The sequence below is a fragment of the Bos indicus x Bos taurus genome, chromosome 5, assembly GCF_003369695.1.
Source record: "Bos indicus x Bos taurus breed Angus x Brahman F1 hybrid chromosome 5, Bos_hybrid_MaternalHap_v2.0, whole genome shotgun sequence".
Taxonomy (NCBI): Eukaryota; Metazoa; Chordata; class Mammalia; order Artiodactyla; family Bovidae; genus Bos; species Bos indicus x Bos taurus.
Window position 1 is genome coordinate 1,640,499 of NC_040080.1, and position 25,278 is coordinate 1,665,776.

General features: G+C 62.7%; 1 protein-coding gene across 2 annotated transcripts in view; it reads right to left on the bottom strand.

Annotated features, from left to right (window-relative positions):
- FAM19A5 (family with sequence similarity 19 member A5, C-C motif chemokine like) overlaps positions 1-25,278 on the bottom strand; it is a 166,446-nt gene that overhangs the window by 48,595 nt on the left and 92,573 nt on the right. For both annotated transcript variants that reach the window (XM_027540477.1, XM_027540478.1), the window contains exon 2: positions 8,969-9,118. In XM_027540477.1, coding sequence (XP_027396278.1) covers positions 8,969-9,118 — 150 coding nt within the window. The remainder of the gene's footprint in view (positions 1-8,968; positions 9,119-25,278) is intronic.

Sequence of the window (25,278 nt, forward strand, 5' to 3'; positions counted from 1 at the left end):
GGTGGCAGGAATACACAGAAGAACTGTACAAAAAAGATCTTCATGACCCAGATAACCACAATGGTGTGATCACTCACCTAGAGCCAGAATCCTGGAATGTGAAGTCAAGTGGGCCTTAGAAAATATCACTACGAACAAAGCTAGTGGAGGTGATGGAATTCCAGTTGAGCTATTTCAAATCCTGAAAGATGATGCTGTGAAAGTGCTGCACTCAATATGCCAGCAAATTTGGAGAACTCAGCAGTGGCCACAGACTGGAAAAGGTCAGTTTTCATTCCAATCCCAAAGAAAGGCAATGCCAAAGAATGCTCAAACTACCACACAATTGCACTCATCTCACACGCTAGTAAAGTAATGCTCAAAATTCTCAAGCCAGGCTTCAGTGATACATGAACCGTGAACTTCCAGATGTTCAAGTTGGTTTTAGAAAAGGCAGAGGACCCAGAGATCAAATTGCCAACATCCGCTGGGTCATGGAAAAAGCAAGAGAGTTCCAGAAAATCATCTATTTCTGCTTTATTGACTATGCCAAAGCCTTTGACTGTGTGGATCCCAATATACTGTGGAAAATTCTGAAAGAGATGGGAATACCAGACCACCTGACCTGCCTCTTGAGAAACCTATATGCAGGTCAGGAAGCAACAGTAGAACTGGACATGGAACAACAGACTGGTTCCAAATAGGAAAAGGAGTACATCAAGGCTGTATATTGTCACCCTGCTCATTTAACTTATATGCAGAGTACATCATGAGAAATGCTGGGCTGGAAGAAGCACAAGCTGGAATCAAGATTGCCGGGAGAAATATCAGTAACCTCAGATATGCAGATGACACCACCCTTATGGCAGAAAGTGAAGAGGAACTAAAAAGCCTCTTGATGAAAGTGAAAGAGGAGAGTGAAAAAGTTGGCTTAAAGCTCAACATTCAGAAAACGGAGATCATGGCATCTGGTCCCATCACTTCATGGGAAATAGATGGGGAAACAGTGGAAACAGTGTCAGACTTCATTTATTTGGGCTCCAAAATTACTGCAGATGGTGACTGCAGCCATGAAATTAAAAGACGCTTACTCCTTGGAAGGAAAGTTATGACCAACCTAGATAGCAAATTGAAAAGCAGAGACATTACTTTGCCAACAAAGGTCCATCTAGTTAAGGCTATGGTTTTTCCAGTGGTCATGTATGGATGTGAGAGTTGGACTGTGAAGAAAGCTGAGCACCGAAGAATTGATGCTTTTGAACTGTGGTGTTGGAGAAGACTCTTGAGTCCCTTGGACTGCAAGGAGATCCAACCAGTCTATTCTGATGGAGATCAGTCCTGGGATTTCTTTGGACGGACTGATGTTGAAGCTGAAACTCCAGTACTTTGGCCACTTCATGTGAAGAGTTGACTCATTAGAAAAGACTCTGATGCTGGGATGGATTGGGGGCAGGAGGAGAAGGGGACGATAGAGGATGAGATGGCTGGATGGCATCACTGACTCGATGGACGTGAGTCTGAGTGAACTTGGGAGATGGTGATGGACAGGGAGGCCTGGCGTGCTGTCGTTCATGGGGTTGCAAAGAGTCGGACACGACTGATTGACTGAACTGAGCGAAATTTAAGTAACTTATTTGTGATCATGGCTGGCAGGGCAGTCAGCTCACAGCACTTCTGAACATGTAGCACAGGGCCCTCGCGGGTCGCTGCCAGCCTGCTGGGTGCAGCGAGGGGTGGGGCTTGCAGGCGCCAGAGGGCAGGTGAGCCAGGTGAGGAAGCGCAGGGCTGGGCCTTCGCTCACCTCTGCTGTCCATCTGCCCACAGCTCAGAGAGCTGAGCCAGCCAGCTGGAGGCCGCTAGCGTCACAGAACACACATGCAGGGTTTTAAACGCACACCAGAACTCACTTATCTCAGTATTATAAGACCTGACAGCTTTTCCCCCTAAACTGGGGCCTGCTGTCCACTCTGCATGTCCCCTTCAGAGAGAGCGGGTCGGGGGTCTGCACAGGGATGGACATGGATGTGGGGTGGCCACTCACGGATGCCTCTTGTTACAGGACCTCCGGGAGTCTAGCACAGCCAGGGCCATGGAGCGTGGCCGCCTCCCTGGATCACAGGGCCCAGCTCCTCCAGGAAGCCTTCCTGGATTTTCCCTGCCACATCTGCCCGGTTCAGCCTCCGTAAGGTTTGTGCTGCCCTGTGATGCCCCCTCCTCTCATCTCTCGCCTCCGCCTCTGGGCCCCACCGGAGCGCTCCTGCACTGACGCCGGGGAGAAGCGAGGTGATCCAGAGGGCTGGGTGCTGAAACGCCAAGGCTCCGGCCTCCTGGGTACGGGCCTCCCGCTGGGCCTCTGGGTCCTCCCCGAGGTGGCCAAAGCCCCAGTCCCAGCCCTCTCCTGGGGATTCCCAGCCACTCCCAGCTTCTCTGTCCTTCTCAGCTCCCGATCTTCTTCACCAGCATCTAAGTGACCTCACATTTGCTTCCCTTTTGCTCTGAGTATCTCAGGCCCGTCACGGGCCGCGATAGGGGCCGCTGACCACAGTGCTCTTGACACAGTGGGCCAGTGTGGCAGGGAGGGCCCCCCAGGGTCCGCTGGACCTAACAGAGCACGCCGGGACTTGAACGCTTTCTGCAAGTCTGTTTCCAAGCTACGTGCTTTTTACCACATCCTGCAAGACAGATGCCGGGCCCTGCCTTCAGTCTAAGGAACGGTGGTGTACACTCGCCTCCCCTGTCAGAGCTTCTCCGACCTGAGCTCCAACCCAGCCGGGCTGCAGCACAGCCCTCGTCCTCACCGCGACCCTCACCTGTCGGGGGTCGGTGGTGCCAGTCCTGCACTGTGGCGCAAGTTTGCCAGACACCCCCTCCCAGCTCACCCTCCTCATCTACTTGTTCGCGTGTAGCGGGGGGTTCACACACCTCAGAAGCGCACACCGCCAGTGGCTTCAGTGTGCGCAGAGCCGTGTGTCCCTGTCAGTTTTAACCTTAGTGGTTCAGACAGGAAAGAATCTGTCTGCAATCCAGGTTCGATCCCTGGGTTGAAGATCCCCTGCAGAAGAGAATGGCAATGTACCCCAGTATTCTTGCCTGGAGAATTCCAGGGGACAGGACGTCATGGACTCCACAGGGTAGCAAAGAGTCGGACACGACTGAGCGACTAACACTTTCACTCTCACCCCCCCAACCCCCCAGAAGAAACCCCGTCCCCTCACCCGTCACTCCCCAGCCCCCCGCACCCACGGACCAGCCCCTTGTGTCTCCGAATCTGCCTGTTCTGGAAACTCCGCGTACGTGGAGTCACACACCACGTGCCCTTGGGGTCTGGCCTCCTCACAGAGCAGCACGCTTTCCAGGTTGGTCCACGCCGAGCCGGTGTCACATCTCGTTCTCTTCTCTGGCTCAGTAATGTCCATTTGTGGGCACACCGTTCAGCTGACCCGTTTTTCTAGTAACGGGCTGCTTCCGCCTTTTGTCCGCCATGGCGAAGGCTGCTGCGAGTGAGAGTGGACAAATTTTTGAGTCGCCAGCCACAAACTGATGCTTGTCATCTGCCTCTACAAGGATTAAATCGTGAGCTGCTGCAGCCACTGACCTTCAACAACTCCCAGAAGGAGCTCAGGGTGGAGATCAGTAACGGGGTGCTCTGTGTCCTGGGAAAAAACTGGCAGAACAGGTCTTCAGATAGTTAGGTATTTTCAGGAGGTTTTATGAGCCTAATTCTTGCATCTCCTTGTATCTAGAAAAGCACTATAATCCTTCTAGGTGATGCCCACTCTTCATGACCAGCAGAAACCTCCTGTAAAAGATATGTGCTTGATCAAATGTACTCCACTTTCACCAAAATCGCACAAATACTGACCTTCTTCCCCTCCACCTCTTGGAGCGAACGGTCTCTAGAAGCTGACTGAGGGGCTGTCTCCTGGGCTGCGGCCCTCATTTTGCCCCAAATAAAACTCAACTCACACCCGTCACGGTGTGCGCCTTCTGCAGCCGACACAGTGGGTATGTGGTTTCATTCCTCCTGGAGAAAGAGCTGGGATTCCCCTGAGAGTCGGGCTGTCAGCTCACAGGACTGCTCTTGTTTAATCAAGACCATTCTTCCAAAGCAGCTGCTTCCCGTCACCTCCCGGCACTGGTGTATGAGGCTCTGATTGCCCACATCCTTGGCAACACTTGCGATCATCTGAGGCCCGACTGCAGCCACGCTGTGGGGTGTGCGGGCTGTCTTACTGTGCACTTGATGTGCAGGTTCCTGCTGACTCACGGTGGCTGGCGTCTTTTCAGAGGCTTATTAGCTATTCACGTCCATCTTCTTTGAAGAAGTGTCTACTCGGATCCTTTGACAATTTTAAAAAAATTGTGTTAACTGTCTTCTTAGTTTTCAGTGGTAGTTCTTTATGTGTTCTGGATAAAAGTCCCTTATCAGATCCACAATTTGCAAATGTTTGCTCTGTTCTGTGGGCTGTCTTTTCACTTCCTCAATGGTGTCCTCTGAAGCCCCAGAGCTTCTCCTTTGGACGAGGTCTCATCTAATGGCTCTTCCGCTTGCTGCTTGCGCTCTGGTGTCGCACCTAAGGACCTTTTGCGAAACCCAAGGTCACAAAGAGTCCGCTCAGTGTCCCGCTACAAGTTTCTGCCGTCTTCGCCCTTGAACACCAAGCACTTTGATCCACCTTGAGGCCGTCTGCATGCGTGGCGTGGGGCGGGCATCTGACTTCACTCTTCTGCACGTGGAGATCCAGATGTCCCAGTGCCGCCCGTTGAAAAGACTTCTCTTTCCCCATCGAGTGGTCTTGGTGCCCGTGTTGAAAATCAGCTGGAGTGCCGGGAGGGTTCATTTCTGGACCCTCAGCTCCTTGCATGTGCCCGTGAGGAGCCTCCTGGGGCTCCATCTTGGAGCCTCTTCTGGGTCTTCACTTGATCCCGAACCACAGCAGCCGTCTGTGCCCAGGCCCCTCCCAATCCCACCTCCCTGCTCCATGCTTCCTGTGCAGAGCCCCTCAAGGCCACGTCCGGAACCCTCGTGCTTTTAAACTGCTGGAAAGGGTGCCAATGGGCACAGGTGGTTGCCGAGGCTGGTACAGCCACCAAGTGCGGGCCTTGGAGCCCACCCGCCTTCCCACTCTAAGGAGGTGTGATGCTCTACCCCGACCCACGGGGGCAGAGGCAGGCACAGCAGGTGAGCAGGCACAAGTCCTGGGGCCCCGGCTCTCCAGCCCACGCCCTGGGCCCCGCCTCCCGGGCCCCCTGGAAAGGAAAGGTGCACGATGTGGCCTGGCCCTAACGTTGAGGCACATGACTTGGAGGCGTCCGTCCCCTGCTCAGGGCGTGGTGCCTGGTGGACAGGCGGGCTCCCGGCAGGGGTGGTGGGCTGCAGCATTGGCCAACGGGACCCTCCCCACGCTGCGCCAGCTCCGGCTGCGACCTCCTGCCCAGGGCCGCGGTGGACCTTACAACAGACCTGCCCACTGCCGCCCACAAGGCTCCGGGGTCCCCCTGGGCCTGGCTGAGACTCTTAGCCTCACCTCCCCAATGGCTGAGGCAGTCCTGCTTCTGAAAGTACCTCCGCTCTCCCCACTGCACGCCCGGCCCAGGCACCACGCTGCTTCCTCTGCTTTGATTCCTTTCAGAAGAGTTTCAGGAGAATTCAGCCGGTAGGGGAGGACCTCTCTTTATGAGGAAAGAGGCCAGTTCAGGGAGGCGGGCTGCTCGTGGATGGATGGCCTGCTGTGTGCTGGGCGGGGTGCGGCTTGGGGACCCGGCCTCGGTGCTCCCAGGGGTGCTTCGGGGCATCAGGACCACCAGGGAACCTGCTGGGGGGCGGGGTCTCCAGAGCCTCAGAGCCCCCGGGAGCAGCAGGACGCAGAGCCCACCAGAGTGGGGGTCGCCACTCTGTATCGGGGCAGGGACGGTGGGTTTGTTTGCATGAGAACCTCTTTCCCCGACGGTCCCGTGAGTGGGAGCAAGCTTGGCCAGGTGCCCTGGGTCACCTGCATGCAAGGTGGCAGGGGAGGGGGCGGTGGTTTCAGTTTGTTGGGAAACACTTCAGGTTCTGAGACACGGCCGGGAGCTGCTGTCTAACCACCAGCAACCCCCCGCCGCCTCCTTTCACAGAGATGCTCTCCTGGTGAGCTCCTATCCATCCTTCAGTACCCTCTCAAATGGCCCCTTGGAGATGCAGCTTTGCCAAGGTCACAGGCAGGAAGAGAAGGCTGTACTCTGGGGTCCCACAGCCTGGACCCCAGTCCCCCAGCAGCGCAGGTACTAGGTCCTGGACACCCTAAGAGTCAATCTCCATTCCAGCTCGCCTCCCTCCAGGAGCAAGCACCTTCTCTGATTCAGTGAGTGTGTGAATGAATGAATGATGCTGATAAATAAGTGAGCGGAGGTAGCTGGGCTCTGGTACTTTAAGGCCCCGTGTTTGCTGAACATGGTGGGTGGGGTCAGCACAAGCCCTCCCTCCCAGTTTAAGCCCTGCTCACACCAAACTCCAATCCCACCCACCCCCAACACACACACGCAGAGTGAGTTTCCTCTTCACCGACACAATCCACAGGTGAGGAAACTTATCATGCACACGAGCAAGCAAACAGAAAAGCAAAAATTAAATTAGACGGCAGCCTGGAAATGCCCACTGTGCAAAAAAATGCCAACTAACTGGTTTGCGTGGCCTCCCCTGCAAACGGCTGGGTTTAATTTGGGTCTCTGGGACCTGGCTCCTGAGGTGTGGGGAGCTCGCCGGAGAGGGGTGAGGACGAGGTTTCGGATGAGCAGACCCAGATTCAATTAGTGATCAGTTCTGACCCGACTCCCCGCTAGGCGCGCAGAACTAATGAGCAGAGGGGAGGGACGAGGGGCCGTGAGCTCCTGCCAGGCCTGCGCCACCCCATCCCTCCCTCCCAGCCAGGAAGAATCCATCAACGCCAGCCAGAAGGCACTCAAACGCGCCCTGGCCAGCTGGAGTTACAGGAGCTGCAGACACATGTGATGCGGGGACTCAGCCCACCTCGCTGGGGTCACGATGACCCACCCGGGGCCCGAGGGGCTGACCAGGCCCAGGGTCAGCGCGGCAGCCTTGCAGAACCCAGGGGTGTCCTCCTGGAGGAGCCCTGGTGATTGTTTCTGAGAAGGGTCCCAAAGGCAAGGATGTGAGCACCACCCACGAACACCCGGCTGCTCAGTCACAGCCCATCCACGGGACGCTGACGGGTAGATGCTCAACAAAGACCAGGCTTCTCAGAGACAAAACCAGCTCCGGACCCTAAAGGGTGCTGGCAGCCCCAGCACCCTCCACTCGCTCCAGCCCCTGATGGCACGTCCTGACCCTCCAGGCGCCCCCAACATGCCAGGGAGCCCTTCTGGACCAATGGCCGTGGCCACGGGCCTGAGGGAAGCAGGGTGGGTCCTGGGGCTGGGGGGTGGTCCCAGAGCCCTGCGTGCCCTCAGGGAGCTTCTGGACACCCCAGGCTCTGCGGGTGAGGCCCCTGCAGCCAAAGGTGCCCAGGGCACTGGGGCCTGGACCAGTGAGCCCTCACCCAGGGTTTCCCTGTCCTGCTGGAGGCCCGGTGGGGCCACAGCTCCAGACTCCAGGCCCCGAGCAGAGTCACCACCCGGCCAGGTCCCCGACAGTGCTTGGAGAGGCTGCTGCTGACGTGGCGGGTTCCTGAGTAGGCCCGTCCCTGGCGTGGGGCTCACGGCCCTGCTGATCCCTTCCTTGGGGGCCTTTCTCGCTGTGGGGGCCGCCCTGGGACCCGCCAGCTCCTCAGAGAGCCCCCTCCACCACTGGGATGACTCCCAGTCCCCACTCCCGCGGCAGGCCTGCCCTCACTGCTGATGAATCTCTGGCCTCGGTGCTCAGAGCTCGCCCGTGTCTGCACGCCTGCCACCTCTCCGTCACCTTTACCACCATCCCCTGCAGGCACGGTGGGCCTCCCCACACCCCAGGTCAGAGCAGAGGAGGGCTCCGGGCAGAGGCAGGAGACTCAACCAGGGGCCTCCCTGCGCCCCAGGTCAGAGCAGGGGGCTGGCGGGGCACCACTCCGGGCTGGGGCAGCAGACTGAACCAGAGGCCTGGGACCCCAGAGCCCACGCAGAGGCCCTAGGGGAGCAAGGGCTCAGTTGGAAGAGCCCAGGTCCCAGTCCAGCTCCGGGTGACCCGCGTGACCCTGCCGCCCTGCAGGATGGACCGGCTGATACCTCGGAGCCAGCCTCATGGACTGCTGTGACCACGTCTCCCCCAGTCCCCTGCAGAACCAAGGACCCCACATCCCGCGTGGGGCCACCCACCCAAGGAACCTGGACCAACGCAGCAGGCCCTAGGAGCCCACAGCCCACCCAGAAGAGGGGGTCTGCCCTGCCAGAGCCACGGGGTGGGCAGGGCACCTGGCTCCCACGCCCACTGCGGCCTGTGCCCTCCCAGCTCGCCCGCCGCCCCGCCCCCGGCTGGTATCCCCACCACGTCAGCCTCGGATGCCCAGGCCTCCTGCTGGGCCCCCGGGTCAGTGCCCTGCACCCCACACGGTGCCCTCGGCATCCCCTGCACCAGGAGCTGCGCCCACGGCAGTGCCTGATGGAAGGTGAGGGGCTCCTCTCTCTGTGAAGACCGAGGATGGTCCCCAAGGCAAGGACGCTAACAGGACACGTCTCGTCCCCCAGATGGCTCAACCTCTGGGGAGCTGCCAGCCTACCTCCGGAGCGCATCGGCTGTTCCGGGAGCCTGGGGAACCTGCCACCTGCCAGGCCTGAGGGCAACAGCCTCACGGGCATTCGGGCCCCTCATCCTATGGCAACACCTCGGACCACTCGGCCCATAGCAACCTGACCGGCCAAGGAACGTCCTCAGGCCACGTGGGGACCACGGTGCCCCAGGCCCCACTCCTGCAGGCAGCCCAAGGCGCCTGCTGGAGGTTCCATCCAGCGAACAGGGGGCCCGGGAGGAACGTCCTGGATGGCCGGGGGCCGGCGCCAGGGGGCCCTGGGCTCTTACCGTCCACGCAGGCGGGCCGGGCTCGGGTGGTGCCTGCGATCTGCCCCTTTCTGCAGGCACAGCGGGCGGTCTGCCGGGCGATCGTCCTCCGCGGCTGGCTGCTGTCGCGGTCCAGCGTCACAATCTCACAGGTGCCGGCCGCCAGCTGACCTGCAAGAGAGGCACAGGCAGGCTGAGCGGATGAGCCCCGGGGACCAGCCCACGCGGGGCCCACGCGGCGCCCGCCCCACGGAGCCCGCCCCATGGAGAGTAACCAGCTCAGCGTGGGGATGGAGGCCGCTCCCTGAGGGACGTCTGAACTGCTGCCAGCGACGCTGTGAGCCCGGCCCTGTGAATGCCGACATGCGCACAGGGGGCCCCGGTGTCCTAACCGTTCACGCGGCAGGGCGCTGGAAGCCCTGCCCTTGCGACAGGACATTACCTGTGGCCAGTCTCAGTCTTGGCCAGAAAGGAAGGAGGGAAGGGACTGACCCCCAGTCCCGAGTTAGGAGTGGGGCTGCGCAAAGCTCGGCCATGGGGTCCAGGCTGACCTGGAGCGGGGGACCAGCCCAGACCCTGTCCAGGATCTCTGGGGGCTGCGCTGGCCGCCACTCCGTCAGGGAGAGCGGGCCACACATGCTAACCTCCAGGCCAGGCCACCCAGGGCCTCCTCTCCGCCCCTGCTGGGCACACACCTATTCACGTGTGTGCCCGTGAACTGCACACACATACACAGTTACACACAAGGTGCAAACACACGCACTCCACACGCCTGGTGCCTGCACACGGAGGACAGCTTACATGGATACAGGACTGAGGTGTGAACACGCCAGGGCCGAGAGGCACACAGACCCTGAGCCCCACAGACGCGAACGTGCGCGCGCACACACACACCCGCCAGGGAGAGCAGGCATCGCTCTGAGGAGCTGGCGTGGCCAGTGTCCAGCCGCAGGGCCCGCCCCCCCGTAAACCACGACGCTCTGGGCGGTCACACTGGACGGGGCGGCCCAGCCGCTGGCCCCACGGAGGCCGCACCCCAGGCACCGCAGGGCTCCTGGTGGCCCCTCCCCACCGTGGGCCAGATCCTGCCCCGCGACGTGGCCATGGCCTCCACCAGGGCGTCCACTCACTCTCTGCCTCACTCATTCCCTCAGCAAATAATAAGCACCTACTGTATGCTGCCTCCTGCGTGGCCCTGGGACCACCGTGGGAGAAAGCAGGCGGGACGCGGCCCCAAGGGGCCCTCCCAGCTCGGGGACACGGCCTCCTAAAGATCCCAGTCCGCCCCACGAGCTCGGCAGGGAGACGGGTCGGGGAGCACGCCGCAGCTCACAAGGGAACCGTGGGGAGGTGACACCCTGGAGAGGGGCCCCACCTGCAGGGGCGGCGGGAGGTGGCAGAGTCCACCCTGCGGGGACCAGCTGGCGGCCTCCAGCCCCGGGGGCCCTGCGGATGCACTGCGTCACATCTGGTCCCCTCTCCAGGCAGCCCACTGCACTGACCCATCCTGCCTTTTTGTCCCTGAGGTCACCTCCAGGTCCCCAGCCAGCCTGGGGCCGGATCCCGGGCAGCACCACACGAGCTGGCAGGACAGAGTGCCCGGAGCAGCCACCAGCTGCCAGGGCCGCCCTGACCGGGTGAAGCTGCACCTGGGTGAGACCTCACCCAGGAGGCCCAGGGGTGTCTGCATCGCCTGGCCCTGGGCTTGAAGGGGGCTGCGTGCAGTGACCCCAAGCCAGCCACCCGGGGCTCGTGGTGGGCAGCTCATGGGGCCACACAGGCACAGGAGGAGGGACGCGGGGCCCTGGGCACCTCCCCCCTGACTGTTGGGACCCCCCCTTCCTGAGCAGAGCCCCTTCCCAGGCCGACACCGCACAGCCCCGAGGCTGAGGCTGCGGCGGCAGGTTTAACGTGCTCGAGCCAATTACCTACAAAATTATAGACAACACCAGGACTGGGGTGAAACTAGACAGACAGACGTGTACGTCAGTCGGTAGACGCACGGAGGCAGCAGGGATGCATCCCGGGAGGACGAGGAGGCTGCGTCTGGTGATAGGCGGGGCACAGCCTGCAGGACGCAGGTTCGCGGGCTGGCCCCGCATCGCCCTGTGCGGTCGGCCGCAGCACGGGCTCTGTCCAGCTGTTACTTAAGCTCCGCGGGGCTGCTCCAGTGTCCCCAGTCCTCACTGCGGCCCGCTGGGGCCCCGGGCACCTCTGGCTGACGTCAGCGGCCGGCAGAGCCCCGCATCTCCTGGGGTCCTGAGCCCTGGTCGCTAACTAACAGAGCAACCACCCGACCAGACACGCACTTGCCACCCAAGCCGTGACCTGACCAGGGTCTGGCCTCGGCAGCCCAGTGCGGGAAACCCCTGCCCTGGGCACCTCACGCTTCTGGGGCTTGGACCCTCACTGCCAGGGGGATGCTGGACAAGACCACCGGCGGGGTGTGGAGAGGGTTTCCACATCCGTGTGCCCTGCCCCAGGTGGCCATCAACCTGACCATCACCCCCCCAACTTGGTGCCATGACCTTGGACCACAGCCCACGGGGCTGGGGGAGGGGAGGCCAAGGCCGTCAGTGGCCCCACCCCAACTCCTCCGCACAGGCACCCACGCAGAGATGAGGCTGAGAGCAGGGCCACGGGCAGCGGTCCGTGTCCGGGGCCTTAAAGAGCCGTCGGAGGCTGGGGGCCAACCCCCCGGAGATGTCACCGGCATCCTGGGGCTGCACATCTGAAACCGCAGCATCGGCAGCACGGCCCTGGCGGGGGACCACGCTGCTCCCTGGGGCCCGGGGGCCGTCCTTGCCTCGCAGCCTCGCAGGCCCAACGTCTGCCCCCAATGTCATGAGGCCTCCCCGCGTCCTGCTCTACTCACGAGGTCACTGGGCACTTGATGAGGGTTCACTTAACAAGGTCAGGACTTCCCTGGTGGCTCTGACGGTAAAGCGTCTGCCTGTGATGAGGGAGACCGGGTTTAATCTCTGGGTCGGGAAGATCTCCTGGAGAAGGAAATGGCAACCCACTCCAGTACTCTTGCCTGGGAAATCCCATGGATGAAGGAGCCTGGTAGGCTACAATCCATGGGGTCGCAAAGAACGGACACGACTGAGCAACTGCACTATCACTAACAACCTTGTCTTAGCTTGACCACAGATGCAAAGACCTTATTCCTAAATGCGGCCACCTTCGCAGGGATCAGGGCCACCTGAATGTGTTTTCAGAGACGCCATCAACATACAAAACAAGGGAACTCGCCTCTGAGTATAGAAACGCCCGAGGGGAACGGGCTGGCCTGGGGTCCGTGAGCACACACTCCTCTGTGCGTCTGGGAGAACACAGGGCTGGTTTATTGATTTATTCCCAGTGCACCCCGGGCACACACCCTCCGGCCGTCTGTACCAGCTCTCTCTGCTGCCCTGCAAGCTCCCCCGGGGTCTCCAGCCCTTATTTTTCACCACTGGATTTCATATTTGGGGTTGGCTGTCTGCAGACTCGGATTCCATCCGCTGGCCTTCACCCCAGGGCTTTCGTGTGGGCCTCACCCTGCACTAAGAACATCTTCCCTGCTGCGCTGGGTCTCAGATCTCGTCCCTTACCGACCCCTGGAGAACCTCACGGAAAAATGCTCAAAGCCTGCCGCCTCGCCCCTGGCTCCACTGCCCCCGATGACACAGGCGGGCAGCATGCACTGAGAGGCCAGGACTCCTGGAAGTAAGCGGCCCACGTGAAGGGCGAGGGGGCAGGGACTCGGTGGGCCAGGACCAGCACACGGGCCCGGCACAGAGGCTCCGAGAGACCTGAGGCGCTTGCAAGAAGCGGCTCCGAGACCCCCGGCCGCTGTTCCTGCACCCCCCACCCCCAGCCCAGCGAGGACCCGAGGCCCTCTGGGGCTCAGGGATGAGAGTGCCTGTGTGTACACACGCGTGTGCCCAGAGGTGCAAGGGGTGACAGGCTGCTTCTGTGGAGACGGAAAGAAACAAGAGGCTTTGCTGAGAGCCAGGCAGCAGCACAGTCTTTAACAAAGACCAGATGCCAGAAGGAAATGCAAGGAAAGGGTGCTTATCCCCCAGGGACGGGCTGCCTTCCTGCAGCACCTCCCTGGGCCCCTGGACGGCAGCCACAGTCAGAGTGCGTGTGGGGGGTTGTGCAAACCCTCAGTTCTGCGGCCTGGCTTTGTCCCACATTCGTGGGGACCTCATTCCAGGAAAAGAGCTGGCCACCCTACCCTGGACACTGTCGCCTCTGCCTGCAACTGGGGGTCCCCTGGGACAGTCTGCTTGGGATGGGGGAGCGGGAGGCACCCCAGGAGAGGCCAGGTTACTTCTCAGCCCCATCGTGGCCACCAACATGGGAGGCAGCCTTGCCCAGCCTTGGGTGCAGACGCTCCGTGAGCCGCAGGGCGAGGGTCTGTGCGGGGGCCTGGTCCCCACTGCAGGGACAGAGACAGAGGATGAACCACAGCCACCGGGCATGGAGGCTGAGCCCGAGGAGGGAGCCCTGCTCGGGAGGGGCACACCGTGCAGTGCTCACGGCCCTGTGGCCAAGTGATCCAGGCAGCTGAACGTGCGCCCAGGACCGGGGGCTGGGAACGCCCACGGGGCCCCGGGGCTGGGAGCCCAGCACTGCCCCTGCTAGCCACGCTGCTCCCTCGCGGTGCTGGGCTGGACGGGCAAGAGCTGCGCCCAGCCCTCGATGATGCCGCTGGACGCTGCGTGCCGTTCTCTTCCCTGTCTGCACCAAGAGCTCACAGACGTCACTCTCACGTCCACGGGACCCTGACTGGGTGCCTGGGGCTCGGGGAAGGGACGCTGGGGAACATTTCTGTGGACCACGCCCCCACCCTCGGGGCCTCCTGGTCCCCGGGATCCTGCAGGCTGTGGACAGTCGCTGTCTTCTGCGCATTCAGGGGCATAGCCTCTGCTATGTTCTGGCCGAGTGAGTCAACTTGGCCAGGTTTCGTTTAGTCCCTGAGCCAGAGCAGGCAGGATGGCTGGACACCAGCCCCTCGATGTCCCCAGGATGGTCCCCAAACCAAGGCAGCCACCACCTAGACCCCAAGCCCAGCCACGGGACGGGCAGAGAGGTCCAAAGGCGTGTGATGCGAAACTGCAGGTCAGGGGTCACTTCTCAGGGCCGGGAGCGCTGTGCATCCTGGTGGAGGTTTCGGGGGCGGGGCAGGTCCACGTGGAGAGGGCAGCCAAGGCCGGCCTGAGGGGCAAGGGCTCCATGGTGACTCGGCTGGCCCGGGTCCTCCCTGCAGCACCTGCCCGCCCGCCCGCCCCCAGAGCCCATGCCAGCCCCTCTATCCAGGCTGCACCGACATCCATCTGGGAGACCATCTGGGAGAGTGTCTGGCAGGATAGATTACAGGACAAAGGTTCAGGCCGCCTTGACGGGCACTCAGAGCCTTGAGAGATCACGGACGTCAGCCCGTGCCTGCATGAGGACGAAACCAGGGCGGACGAGGTGGCCAGCGGGGCCGGAGCTGACCACCAGCTGGGTCAGCACTCAGCACGCACGTGGCGAGGAAGACCAGGGCCTGGACAGGTCCCCAAGAGGAGGGAAGACCTGGGTGATGAGGCAGCTCTGCTCTTGGAGAGTGTCCGGGCGTGCCTGGGCACTGGCTGTGGGGCCGGCCTAACCTCTCCAGTTACAGGAACGGGCCTGGGAACTCCAGACCCTGACCCCGCTGGTGTGGGGTCCCAGATGAGAGGGGGCCATGCCAGGGGTCAGCGATCAAATCCCAGCCTGCAGAGGAGAGGCTACCAGCCACCCGCAACGGCCCAGAAACACAGCAGACAAAGTGCCAGTTGGGCGGGTGTGATACACTGCCACTCAGCACCAACTTGACCTTTCACCTCTGACCCTCCGTCCCACTGCTGGCCTCAGAGGCAGAGTCCGACGGTCCTGGCTACGTTGGGCGGTCGGTGCCCCTGCCCTGTCCTGCCCCGGTGACCCTGCCTGATGCTGCTCCACTGGGGACCCGTCAGGAAGGGCAGGGGTAATCGGGGGACAGGCCACGCTGAGGGGGAGACAAGCCTCAGGGCTCGGAGCACAACACCCGCCTTCTCCCAGCTTAAAGACGAGCCTTTGAACGAGCTCACCCTGCCCTGTGGGTCAGCCCTTGACTGCTCCCGTCAGCACACCAGGGAAGGATCATCACGGCTTTCTCAGCAAAGCCTCAGATCGTATGCAAGCCCCAGGGGCCCGCTAACGTGTCCCAGCTGGTTCCCCGGTCGCCGCCCCTCCAGTCCATGGCTACATCCTCCCCTCCTGCGCAGAACCCGGATGGGCTGGGATAAGAAGGGCAGGTGGTGGCCCTTCCTGTGGCCGGCGCGCCTTCTGGAACCTTCTGTGTGAGGAGCCCCCTGCGTGCCTCCCGGCCTGTCCTGCAGCCTCCAGACACGGGAAGGGCTCCGGGGGAGCAGGCGGAGGGAGGAGAGGGTCCCCTCACGGCTGCCAGCTCTGGGAGTGGCCTTGGCTTACAGATGCCCGCCCAGCAGGCCCTCCTGCGATGCTCGCCCGGGCGCCCCGAGGGCCCGGCCTTTTCATCGGCAGGAGAGCAGGTGCAGGAGGGACCTGTAATACGAAGGGAAGAAGGCGGGCTGCGACCCCAGCAGTGAAGCGGGTTTCCAGAGACTGTACTTGAAATCCCCTCAACGGTGCCACGGCGGCCCCCGCGGTCAGTCAGTCCCCCCCCCCAACCCCGCTGCCGGCCGAGACCCCGCCCCCCGAGTGCAGGCTCCCCCAGGCTCGCAGGGGAGCCGCAGGGGCGCTGCGTGACCCGAGCTCTCAGAAACCACCACGGGCCGTCGGGGACCGCCCCTGCAGTCTCCGTCGCGGCCGGCCGGCCACCTGCAGAGCATAGGGCAGCGCCCGGAGGAGGGACGCGCGTCCTTGGGATGTGAGATCACAGGGCCGCGGGACAGAAACGCAGGAGCCGATGGAGGCCCCCAAGATGCCCTTGCAGCCGCCACGTGGAGCGACGGACGCCTCCCCCAGGAGCAGCTGTGGGTTCCCGGTTCTGGGCCCTCAGTCGGGCAGGGGAGGGTCATCAGAGGCAGCCCAGGCTGGGCCTGCAGAGGGCAGATGGCTTTAAGGTCGGCTGTGGGCGTGTGGGTCTCTGCTCCGCCCTGGAGAATGCTGGGTGGGGACCAGGCCCCCCAGGACTCACAGGCCCAGCACTGGCCCCTCCCTGCCTGCACCGCCGACCTTCCCAGGCCCCTGGCCTGCCCTCCCTGCCGTCAGAGCCCTGCTCCCCTCAGCTAGGCCCCTACCCCCAAGGTCCACACAGGGCCTGGCCCACTCACAACCACAGGTCCCCATGGAAAGGACACTTGTGGGCGTGCACCCGGTCACCCCACCTTCCAGCCTTCCCCCTCTAGCTGGGGGGGGGACGAAGGCGGTCATGGAGAACACTGGTGGCCACACAGCCCGCTCCCCGTATCAGGACAGACTCCACAGGGGGGTGGGCGAGGCCTGCAGGTCAGAGCTGGACACGCCCCCCCAGGCGCCCGTGACCTCTCCACGGGAGGGGCCATCTGAGCCCGGACTCCAGCGGCCTGGCCTCACCCCGGGGGCTCAGGGCACGTCCGGCGGGTGCTGTCCTCTCTCCTGGCCTGCACGCTGAGGAGGGCAGACGCTACCTCTCCACCCCACACTCCCTGGTGAGCCCGCAGGGCCCACCCGGGGTCACAGCCTTGTCGGTCGGAGCAGACTTCTTGGGGAAAAGCAATGAGGGTGGGCACAGGCCGTCCGCAGCCGTGGGCCTCCTCGCTAAGGTCACAGCCGCCTGACGGGTTCCAGGGCCACAGACAGCAAGACCCAGGGTTACAAACAACCCCATGTAGCCGGGAGAAACACGGCCCCAGAGAGGCCCACGCCGTAAACCCTGGAGCCTCACACAGGCGAGCATCGCCTTAACTGGTAGAGATGTGAGTGAAGGTCCTGAGTGTGGCCATAACACTGGGACCCATGGCATCACAGCGTCCCTCTAAGGGGGCAGAGGGAGCCTGACCGCAGAGAGGGGAGGTCAGGTGCTGCTGGGCTCGGGGGCTGGAGGAAGGAAGAGGCCGTGAGCCACAAAATTAGGGAAACACAAGGGACAGACGCCCTCCTGGAGCCTCTGGGGGGACCCAGCCCTGCCTGAACCTTGACTTTGGCTCAGTGCGACCCATGTCCACTTGCGACCTGCAGGAGTGCAAAAGAGTGTGGTGTGTTCCAGCTGCAGCCCCGGCAAGCAGGCCCTGGGACTGATGACCGGGGACCACTGAGGCTGGGCCCAGTAGGCAAGGCTGGTCGGCGGAGGGGAAGGGCCTCCAGAGACAGAGCCTGTGGCGAGTGGGCCAGTCAGTGTAGCCCACATGGTCCCCAGTCCGGGTTTTGCTGGGGGTGTCAGAGGCAGAGGAGCCCCATGTCTGGGTCCTGGAGAGCTCCCTCCCCAGCTCGGAGACAGTTCCGGGCCAGCTCCTTCTTGGAAATGCGGGGAGAGGGTGTGGCCAGCCTCGCCCACAAGGCCGGGTGTTGAGACGGAGCTGGTCAGCTGGGCGAGGTCCCTGCCAGGAGCCCAGGTGGCCTGGCAGAGGGGCCAGCACCCCAGAAGTCTCCCTGGCAGGTCTCGGCCACAGCAACGGGGCTCAGCAGACCTTCAGAAGTGGCTGAGGCTCCGAGGAGCCGGTGAGGCAGCAGAGTGGGGTGGCCAGGGCCTGACCCTCCCGGATGTCCCCTAAGGCGGGCACGAGACCCCTCTGTATTCCAAGCACGGCCCCGGCTGGAGACTCTGCAGGCCTCCTGTCTGCCCCGCCCTCCCCCAGCTTGCGGGATCTACCTCACTTCTCTGGGTGTAGCCTTCCCCCCGGCAGGGCAGGACAGTCCAGGGTCCGGTCCACAGCTCCCTGGGCTGGTCCTCGGCCTGGCTGCCTGGTTTCAGGCGGAGAAGCGGGGAGCGAGAGCCTACTCCCCGGCGGACTGCACTTTCTGCTGCCCCCCGCCCCCCCCCTCCGCCGAGCACCGCCTGCCTTCAAGGACAGCGAAGGCGACCGCCCACCGCCCCGAAATGCCCGTTACAAAGCGCCTGGCCGGTCCAGCTGGCTCCCGGTCAATTATCCCCGCGAACGTGTCTGCTAATGAGGCGAGCGCGGCTGGCGGGTCCCTGCGGCCCCGGGGGCCCGGCCCGAGCTGGACCGGAACGCTGTTGGCACAGCATCGTAAACATGGGGTAATTACGCCGCGGTTTACGACTTCACAAAGGTCGATAAAAGGCACGGAGCATCACTCTGCATCGGAGCAGCCGGAGCCAGAGACGTCAGAGAACAGGGCAGACTCCTGCCTCGGGGCCCCACCCCCCAGGTCTTGCCCACACACCCCCCACGGTGCCCTGCACCGGTCAGAGCCAAGCCTGGAGTCGCCATGAACCGCGGCCTTCCCTGCAGCCAGGAGCCCAGCACCGTCTTGCCAGCGGGGCCCCAGAGAAGCGGGCATCTGCTGTGTCAGCAGCATGGGGAAGACCTTGCCCGGGCCTCTGGGCTCCAGCCCCGTCCCCACCCCGGTCCCCTGGGGCCCTCTCCTCGGGCAGGGTTTGGCCTCTCCTGGCCCCACGCCCTGCACCACAGACAGGACACCCTGGGGCTCCAAGGCACCTGGAGCCCAGTGGAGTCATGGGGTCACGCTGGGCGATTCCCTGGATGGGGCTGGGCATCCAGCGGGGCCACCCAGACCATCGCCGGTGAGAAAGGGGCCCTGCGAGAGGTCCCCCTGCCCGACATGTCCAAGACCCTGCCACCCCCGCCCTTGCTCCTGGGATGCAGCGTTGCTGTTTGCAGTGACCGTCTCCGCCGTGACCAGGGGTGCTTCCGGCAGGCGATGGGAGGAGTGGCTACTTGGGCCACGAGGTCCCCGTAGGGCGGTCTGCCCCTCCCATCCTGATCCAGAGCCTCTCCCCTAGGTCCTGGCCTCCAAGCGGACCGGCTCAGCCCGTAGGCCAGGCAGAGCCAAACTCCTTTTCCAAGAAGAGGAAATAGGGAAACAGGGGCCCAGCCGCTCCCAGAGGCTGGCATCAGCAGCCTATAGACGTGCCCCTGCTGTGGGGTGAGGCCCCTTCAAAGTCTCAGCTACTGGAGAAGAGTCTACAGGGTTCTGATGGATCCGGATGCTCAGCCACCCCCAGCCGCCTCCAGAATCAGGGTCTCCAGGGTGGCTCCAGCCACATCCATGTTTCAGGTCAGAGGTTGGAGTCTCTGCAGCACCTGCCCGGCAGGCCCCACAAAGACAGGAGAATCTGAGGACCCGGATTCTTGCTGCAGCCTGGGGTGCTCAGCAGCTGTCACAGCACGGCCTCCAGCCCGGCAGCCCAGGGACAGGCCTCAGGAAGCCCATCTTCCCCGCCTGTGCCCTGGCATCCAGTGGCCTTCGACCTGTGCGTGCTCCCAGGTCCCCACCCGCCACACAGGCCTTGCCACAGGGTGCTGCTGTGCCCGCCTACCAGGCCAGGGCCACTCACTGCTGTCGGCACAGAGCAGGCACTGTCCACGGGCATGGACGGAGGGATGGATGCATGGGTGGATGAGCAGATGGACTGATGAGTGGATGGATGATGGATTGATGGACAGATGGGTGGATGGGTGGACGAATGGATGGGTGGACAGACGGATGGGTGGGTGGACGGATGGGTGGGTGGGTGGATGATGAATTGATGGACAGATGGATGGACAGATTGATGAAAGGGTAGATGGATGGTTGAGTGGATGGATGATAGATGGATGGACAGATGGATCGGTGGATGGATAAGTGCATGGCTGATGGACAGACAGATGGGTTGATGAGTGGATGGATGGACAGAGGGAGGGAAGAAGGGGAAACAGCTGACCATGAGGTTCTCGAGGGTCCATTCTCTCTGACCAGGGCCTCAAGGCTGGAACGGTGGGGGGCTCCCAAGAACAGGCGCTGGATAAATAACCTGGCAGGACCAAGATCCAAACCCCACGGGCTGCTGTCTGGAGTCCCTGGCTCCCCTGTAAAGACACCCACACGAAGGGCTGACAATGCTAGCCGACCAACTCAGGCAGCCACGGCCTTTGCGACTCGCACTTGGGGGCCGGATTCAGCTGTCCTCTGCAAGAAGAGCAGAGCCAAGTCAGGAGCCGAGGAGGCAGCCACAGCGGGTCCACTGTGGAGAAACGTCAGAGGCGCCACCAAGCTACACGCACTGGCCATGCACAGCGATGAGGGTGGCGCTCCCGGGCAGCAGCGGGAGGCAAGAGGCCCTGCAGCAGGGTGGCACTTCAGAAAGGCAAGGGTGGGAGTCTGCGGCAGGGTCTGGAAGGCTGGTCCGGACCCATCAGACAGATCCGTCTGCAGCCTGGGCTTCGGGCTCAGCTGAGGCGTCTGCTCTTAGGGGGCCTGAGCCATCAGTCACCAGACAGAATCCAGCCTCTGGCGCTGGCGCAGGCAGACAGCAAGAGGACGAAGCGTCCTGGGGCAGTGGCGCTGGGGTCAGAGACGGGGAGGGGGCCTGTCCCTGCCCGTCCTCCAGCCTGGCCGCCCGAGCCCAGGCTCACTTTGCTTTCTTTTCTTTCTTCCTTTCCTGTTGGATTTGACACGGGGGTTTCAATAAAAGCCTGCAGCGCTGAGCCCCACAAACACCCAGGCTGCAGCGCCCAGGGCCTGGGGCTTGGACACGGACGACTCAGAGACATGGGAAGTGGGATCTGACTTCAAGGAAGAGGGCTCTGCTGGACAGTGTGTGGCCAGGCCAGCGCTAAGGCTGTGTCTCCGTCCTGATGCTGCCCCTCAAGTGGACGCTGGGGCTGCCCATCCCTGTGTGAGCGCCTGCCTAGGTGACCAGGCCTGGGACTCGGGGCTCCAGCTGTGTCCTGCATCCCTGGGTGCACCTGACCAGCAACGGCACCTCCAACACGGGACCTAGGTTTCACAGGGCGCGTGCCAGGGCTGGGTCGAGGAGGGGCTGTGGACCCGAGAGTCCAGGCTCTGACCAGGGCTGGCTCGAGGAGGGGCTGTGGACCCGAGAGTCCTGGCTCTGACCAAGGCTGGCTCGAGGAGGGGCCGTGGACTCCTCTGGCCAGGAGTGAGGATGCTGAGGCTGGAGGCAGGTCACTGCCTCGGGAAGTCCCGGCTCACTTGCTCATCCTTCATCCATCTCTGCTTTGTTCTGCAAAGATCAGCAGAGCAGCTCAACTGGACAACTCCAAGCCCACCACCCTCGTGGACAGGGGCAGGACAGGGGGCAGGATGGATGTGAAGGAGCCTCGCAAGCAAAGGGGCTGGAGCACCCACCTCACCAACAAGGATCCCCCAATGGCCGCAGAGACCACGCAGCCCAGCTCTGCACACTGCCATGCACCCGAGTGGCCGGATTGCCAACGACGAACATTAAGCCGGCCGATCAATTACTCATCACGGAGCAGAGCCGTCCAGGGTATCTTTATGAGCAAGTAAATCCTGAGCTTGTTCCAATAAAGTATTTACGAGGACTCTTGCTTCTAAAGTGCACAATGGCCTTTTCTAATTCAATTGGCGCGGCAAGAGTAAATATGAAGACGTGAGTTCAGGAACACCGACATGGAGCGCCCCAGGTGGGCACGGTGCCCACCGCAGCACTCACTGCAGGCCTGGGCAGTGGGCACCGGGGAAGGCCGCTGTGCCCACACGGACGGGGCAGCCCCGAGGCCGGCAGACAAGCCCGCTCCCCTCTGAGCCCCTCGTCAGAAACTCCGGGGCTCCCTCTGCCACGGACGCTTTCACACAGCCTGGACGTTAAGCGTGAGACCAGACTCCTTGGGTTTGAAACCTGGTGCTGCCTCAGTTTCCCTACCTGAGAAATGGGCACAAACAGCAGCCCCAGGAGGAGGTGCTCACTCACTAAGTGCTCCCCCAAGAGGCGGGGCTAGGACCTGGCCCTCCCACTGGGCCCACGTGTCCCCAGGTGTGGGGTCGATCAAGTCTCGGTGCTCACGGCTCACCAGCCAGCCAGACACGCAGCACACACGCCCAGCAGGGAATGGGGCCCAGGCCGATGATGCCTCCCGCCTTGGGGGGGGGGGCCTGAGTGCTAGTCTCTCCTCTGAGCAGGTGATGACCTGCAGGGGCCATCGTGTTCCAAGCTGCTGCCCCCAGCAGCTCTCACGGTCACTCGGCCTAAGGGGCAATGGCCGGGGCTGGAGCTGAGGGTGGGGGTGTGCGGGGACCCAGATCAGCTGTGTATGAACCTCCTGTGGCTCCTGAAACAGACGGCGCCACCGCCAGGGGGGCCTCCAGCAACACAGAGGACAGCCCCCAGCTTCTGGAGGCTCCTGGGCCCCTCCCCACGGAGCCCGGACCCCTGCCTCCATCGTCCCAGTCACACGTCCTGCTCCGTGACCTTCCTGCCTCCCTGTTATAAGGAACTGCGGGGAGGACCTGGGCTGGAGCAGTTGGCCGATGGCCCGGGGAGGGCACGGGTCAGGGCAGGCCTGAGTGGTCCTGGTTCCGGTCCCCCCACCAGCCCCCACGGCTACAGTCGGGCATGACCTTGGATGTCAGATGGAGGACACATGTTCCTGCCTTACAGAATGATGCCGCTCTGCCTGCCCGGGACGCCCCAAACCCAGCCTCCAAGGCAGGCGAATGCACTGGGACCGTCCTTCTGGCAGCAAACGGCCCTTCCCACACTTGAGTCATCGAAGCCTTGGCTCTGGGGTCCGAAGGGCTTTTCTGTAACGAGGAGATGGCACATGTCCTGACTCTGCAGCCGTGGATGCCTGGGTGCTGCTCAGTGCAGACTGAAGGGCCGAGGTGGCCCCAGAAAAATCACAGACGGGCCTGGGGTGCCCGCCCCACCCGTCCCCAGAGCTTTATTTACGGCCGCTGCAACTTGAATCTCATCAAAGTGTTAGCTGCTCAGTCGTGTCCGACTCTTTGTGAGCCCGTGGACAGTAGCTCGCCAGGCTCTTCTACCCAAGGGATTCTCCAGGCAAGAACACTGGAGTGGGTTGCCTTTTGCTTCTCCAGGGGATCTTCCTGATCCAGGGATTCAACCTGGGTCTCTTGCACTGCAGGCGGATTCTTTACCATCTGAGCCTCCTTCATTAGATGTTCTTGTTAAGTTCTTCAAACATTTCAAGGTGTAAACAACAATTCTCATCTCAGGAGCCTTGTAGGCAGGGTCTGCCCTCGTGGCGCCCACATTTCTTGGGGGGCGGGTGGGGGCCTGCGGCCTCAGCTCCCCTTCCGCGATGCTGTTGCCCCCACCGCCCGTCAAACCGACACCCCTCAGTGGAGCAGGCTTTATGAAGGCGCTTCTGCACTCCTGGTGTGGGCTTATTTTTCCAGTGACTGCACCTGAAGTCGTCTCCGTGCGGGGCTCACACGTGTCACCGACAAGTGCCCCTCCCTCCTGGACCCCTGAGGACGCCTCCGTGGCCTTTTCTGCAGGACCGCGGGGTGGGGGTCCTTCAGGTTCAGTGGTTACCCGCCCCCAGCAGATCTCCAGAGCCCACCTGTTTGGAAGTGACGCCGTCCTGATGTCAACCAGACCCTCTGCCTCAGCGCCTCACTGCGCTGGCCTACCGGGATCTCTGCCCCTCCTCCTGAGTCAGCCTGGACGTCACCTCCACCAGGAACCCCCCACTCCAGCCCCAGACCCAGATCAGCTGCTAGTGCCTGAGTTCCTACGTCAACGACCTGTGAAAGTGGACGTGCCAACCCCTGCCTCCTGCCAGAGAGGGTCTCGGGGGAGGAGGCACCCACCACTGGACCTACAACAGCTCACACCCAGAGCCTGAGAAGAGGCCTTGGGCTTTTGTGGGAAAGACTGTGCTCTGACGGGACAGAGAAGTGACCACTGCAGCGGCGGGCTGCTCTGGGTGGCCTCCGGGGGCACCTGGGCTGCTGGGCCACGGTGGCGGGGCTGCCAGGGTGTGGGCACCCAGTCCTGCTCCTGTGGGCACGGCAGCCGCTCAAGGGTGGGGGGTATGGGGTGGAGTGGGGTGAGGTGGGGGGCCAGCTCTTGTGCTCACTGAGAGCCGAGAGAGGACGCAGATCCATGTTTCCTGGACCCAGCGGGACCTCCACGTCCAGCCCGGAAACGCCCCCACCTGGGCCACCCTTCCTGGAGCCTCTGGGCATGCAGGGATGTGTGGGAGGGGCTAAGTATCCACTCCCAGGCCATGGCCTCTGCTCAGGAGCCGCCTGCAGCCCTGCACCCTCTGCTGCTCCTCGCTCCGTAAGTGCTGCTTCCAGAGGGGCCCAACCCCAGGGAGCAGGGGCCGACCAGTGTTCTCCGGCATCCGCAGGGATCCGAGTCCACTCTCCCCCTGAAGACCAGTGCATTGCGCCAAGGAGCCTTGGAAATCAGGTCCAGGCTCAGAGGCTGTGATGCCCACGCAGCTGTGGGTTAGGGCCCCTGTGCCTGGACCACGGAAGCTTTGCCATCCTGCCTGGGGCCCCGGGGTTGGGGGGAGCCTTCCCTCTGCTGGAAGGGGGCCCCGTCTGGAGTCAAAGGAGCAGGGAAGAGCCGGAGGGCTTTGGGAACAGAGCCCTGCCCCGAGCTTTGTCAGCTCAAGGAAGAGCCATCGCCCCTCAACACACACACACACACACACACACACACACACGGCTGACCCCCTCCCCGAGAACCCTGCTCTAAATGCATCCGCCGTATCCTCTGCACCACGTGGGTGGGTCAGGATCAGGATGGGCTGCGAAGCTCACGATTTTCCTGCCCAGCATCTGGTCTGGGCAAAGTACACAACAGCTGATGTCCCTGGGCCCCGAGACTCAGCGCCCTCCCCGGGGCTGGAGCCAGCTGGGGCTCTCCGCCCCACCCCAGCCCCAGGGGTATCCCAGACTCAGGCCAGTAGGCCTCACGGTGGTGCCCGCGAGGGGAGGGGACAGAGGGGTCGGGGGGCACCTGCCCTAAAGGGTGACACGGACCCCACGGAGGGCCTCCGGGGTGAAGGGCAGGGAGCAGCCACCTCACCCCACAGCCACCCACGCCCTGCAGGGCTGACAGGGGCCCGCACCCCACTGCCAGGAGGAAGGCTGGGCCGGGACAGCGCACACACGGCCCTGCAGGCCCGGGGCTGTGACTCTCGGGGAGGGGGCTGTCTCTCCTTACTCAGTGAGCTCTGATCCCGGTGAAACGCGCGTGACAAAACTCACTTTCAGAACTGTTCTTAAGCGCACCGCTCAGCGGCAGTAAGCACAGTCACGCTGCTGCGCGACCATCACCACCATCCTCTCCAGAACTTTCTCATCTTCCGGAAAGGAAACTGCCCACACTGGACACCGCCCCCCCACCCCTCCCCTCCGCTCCCCTCCCCTCCCCCACCCCCCAC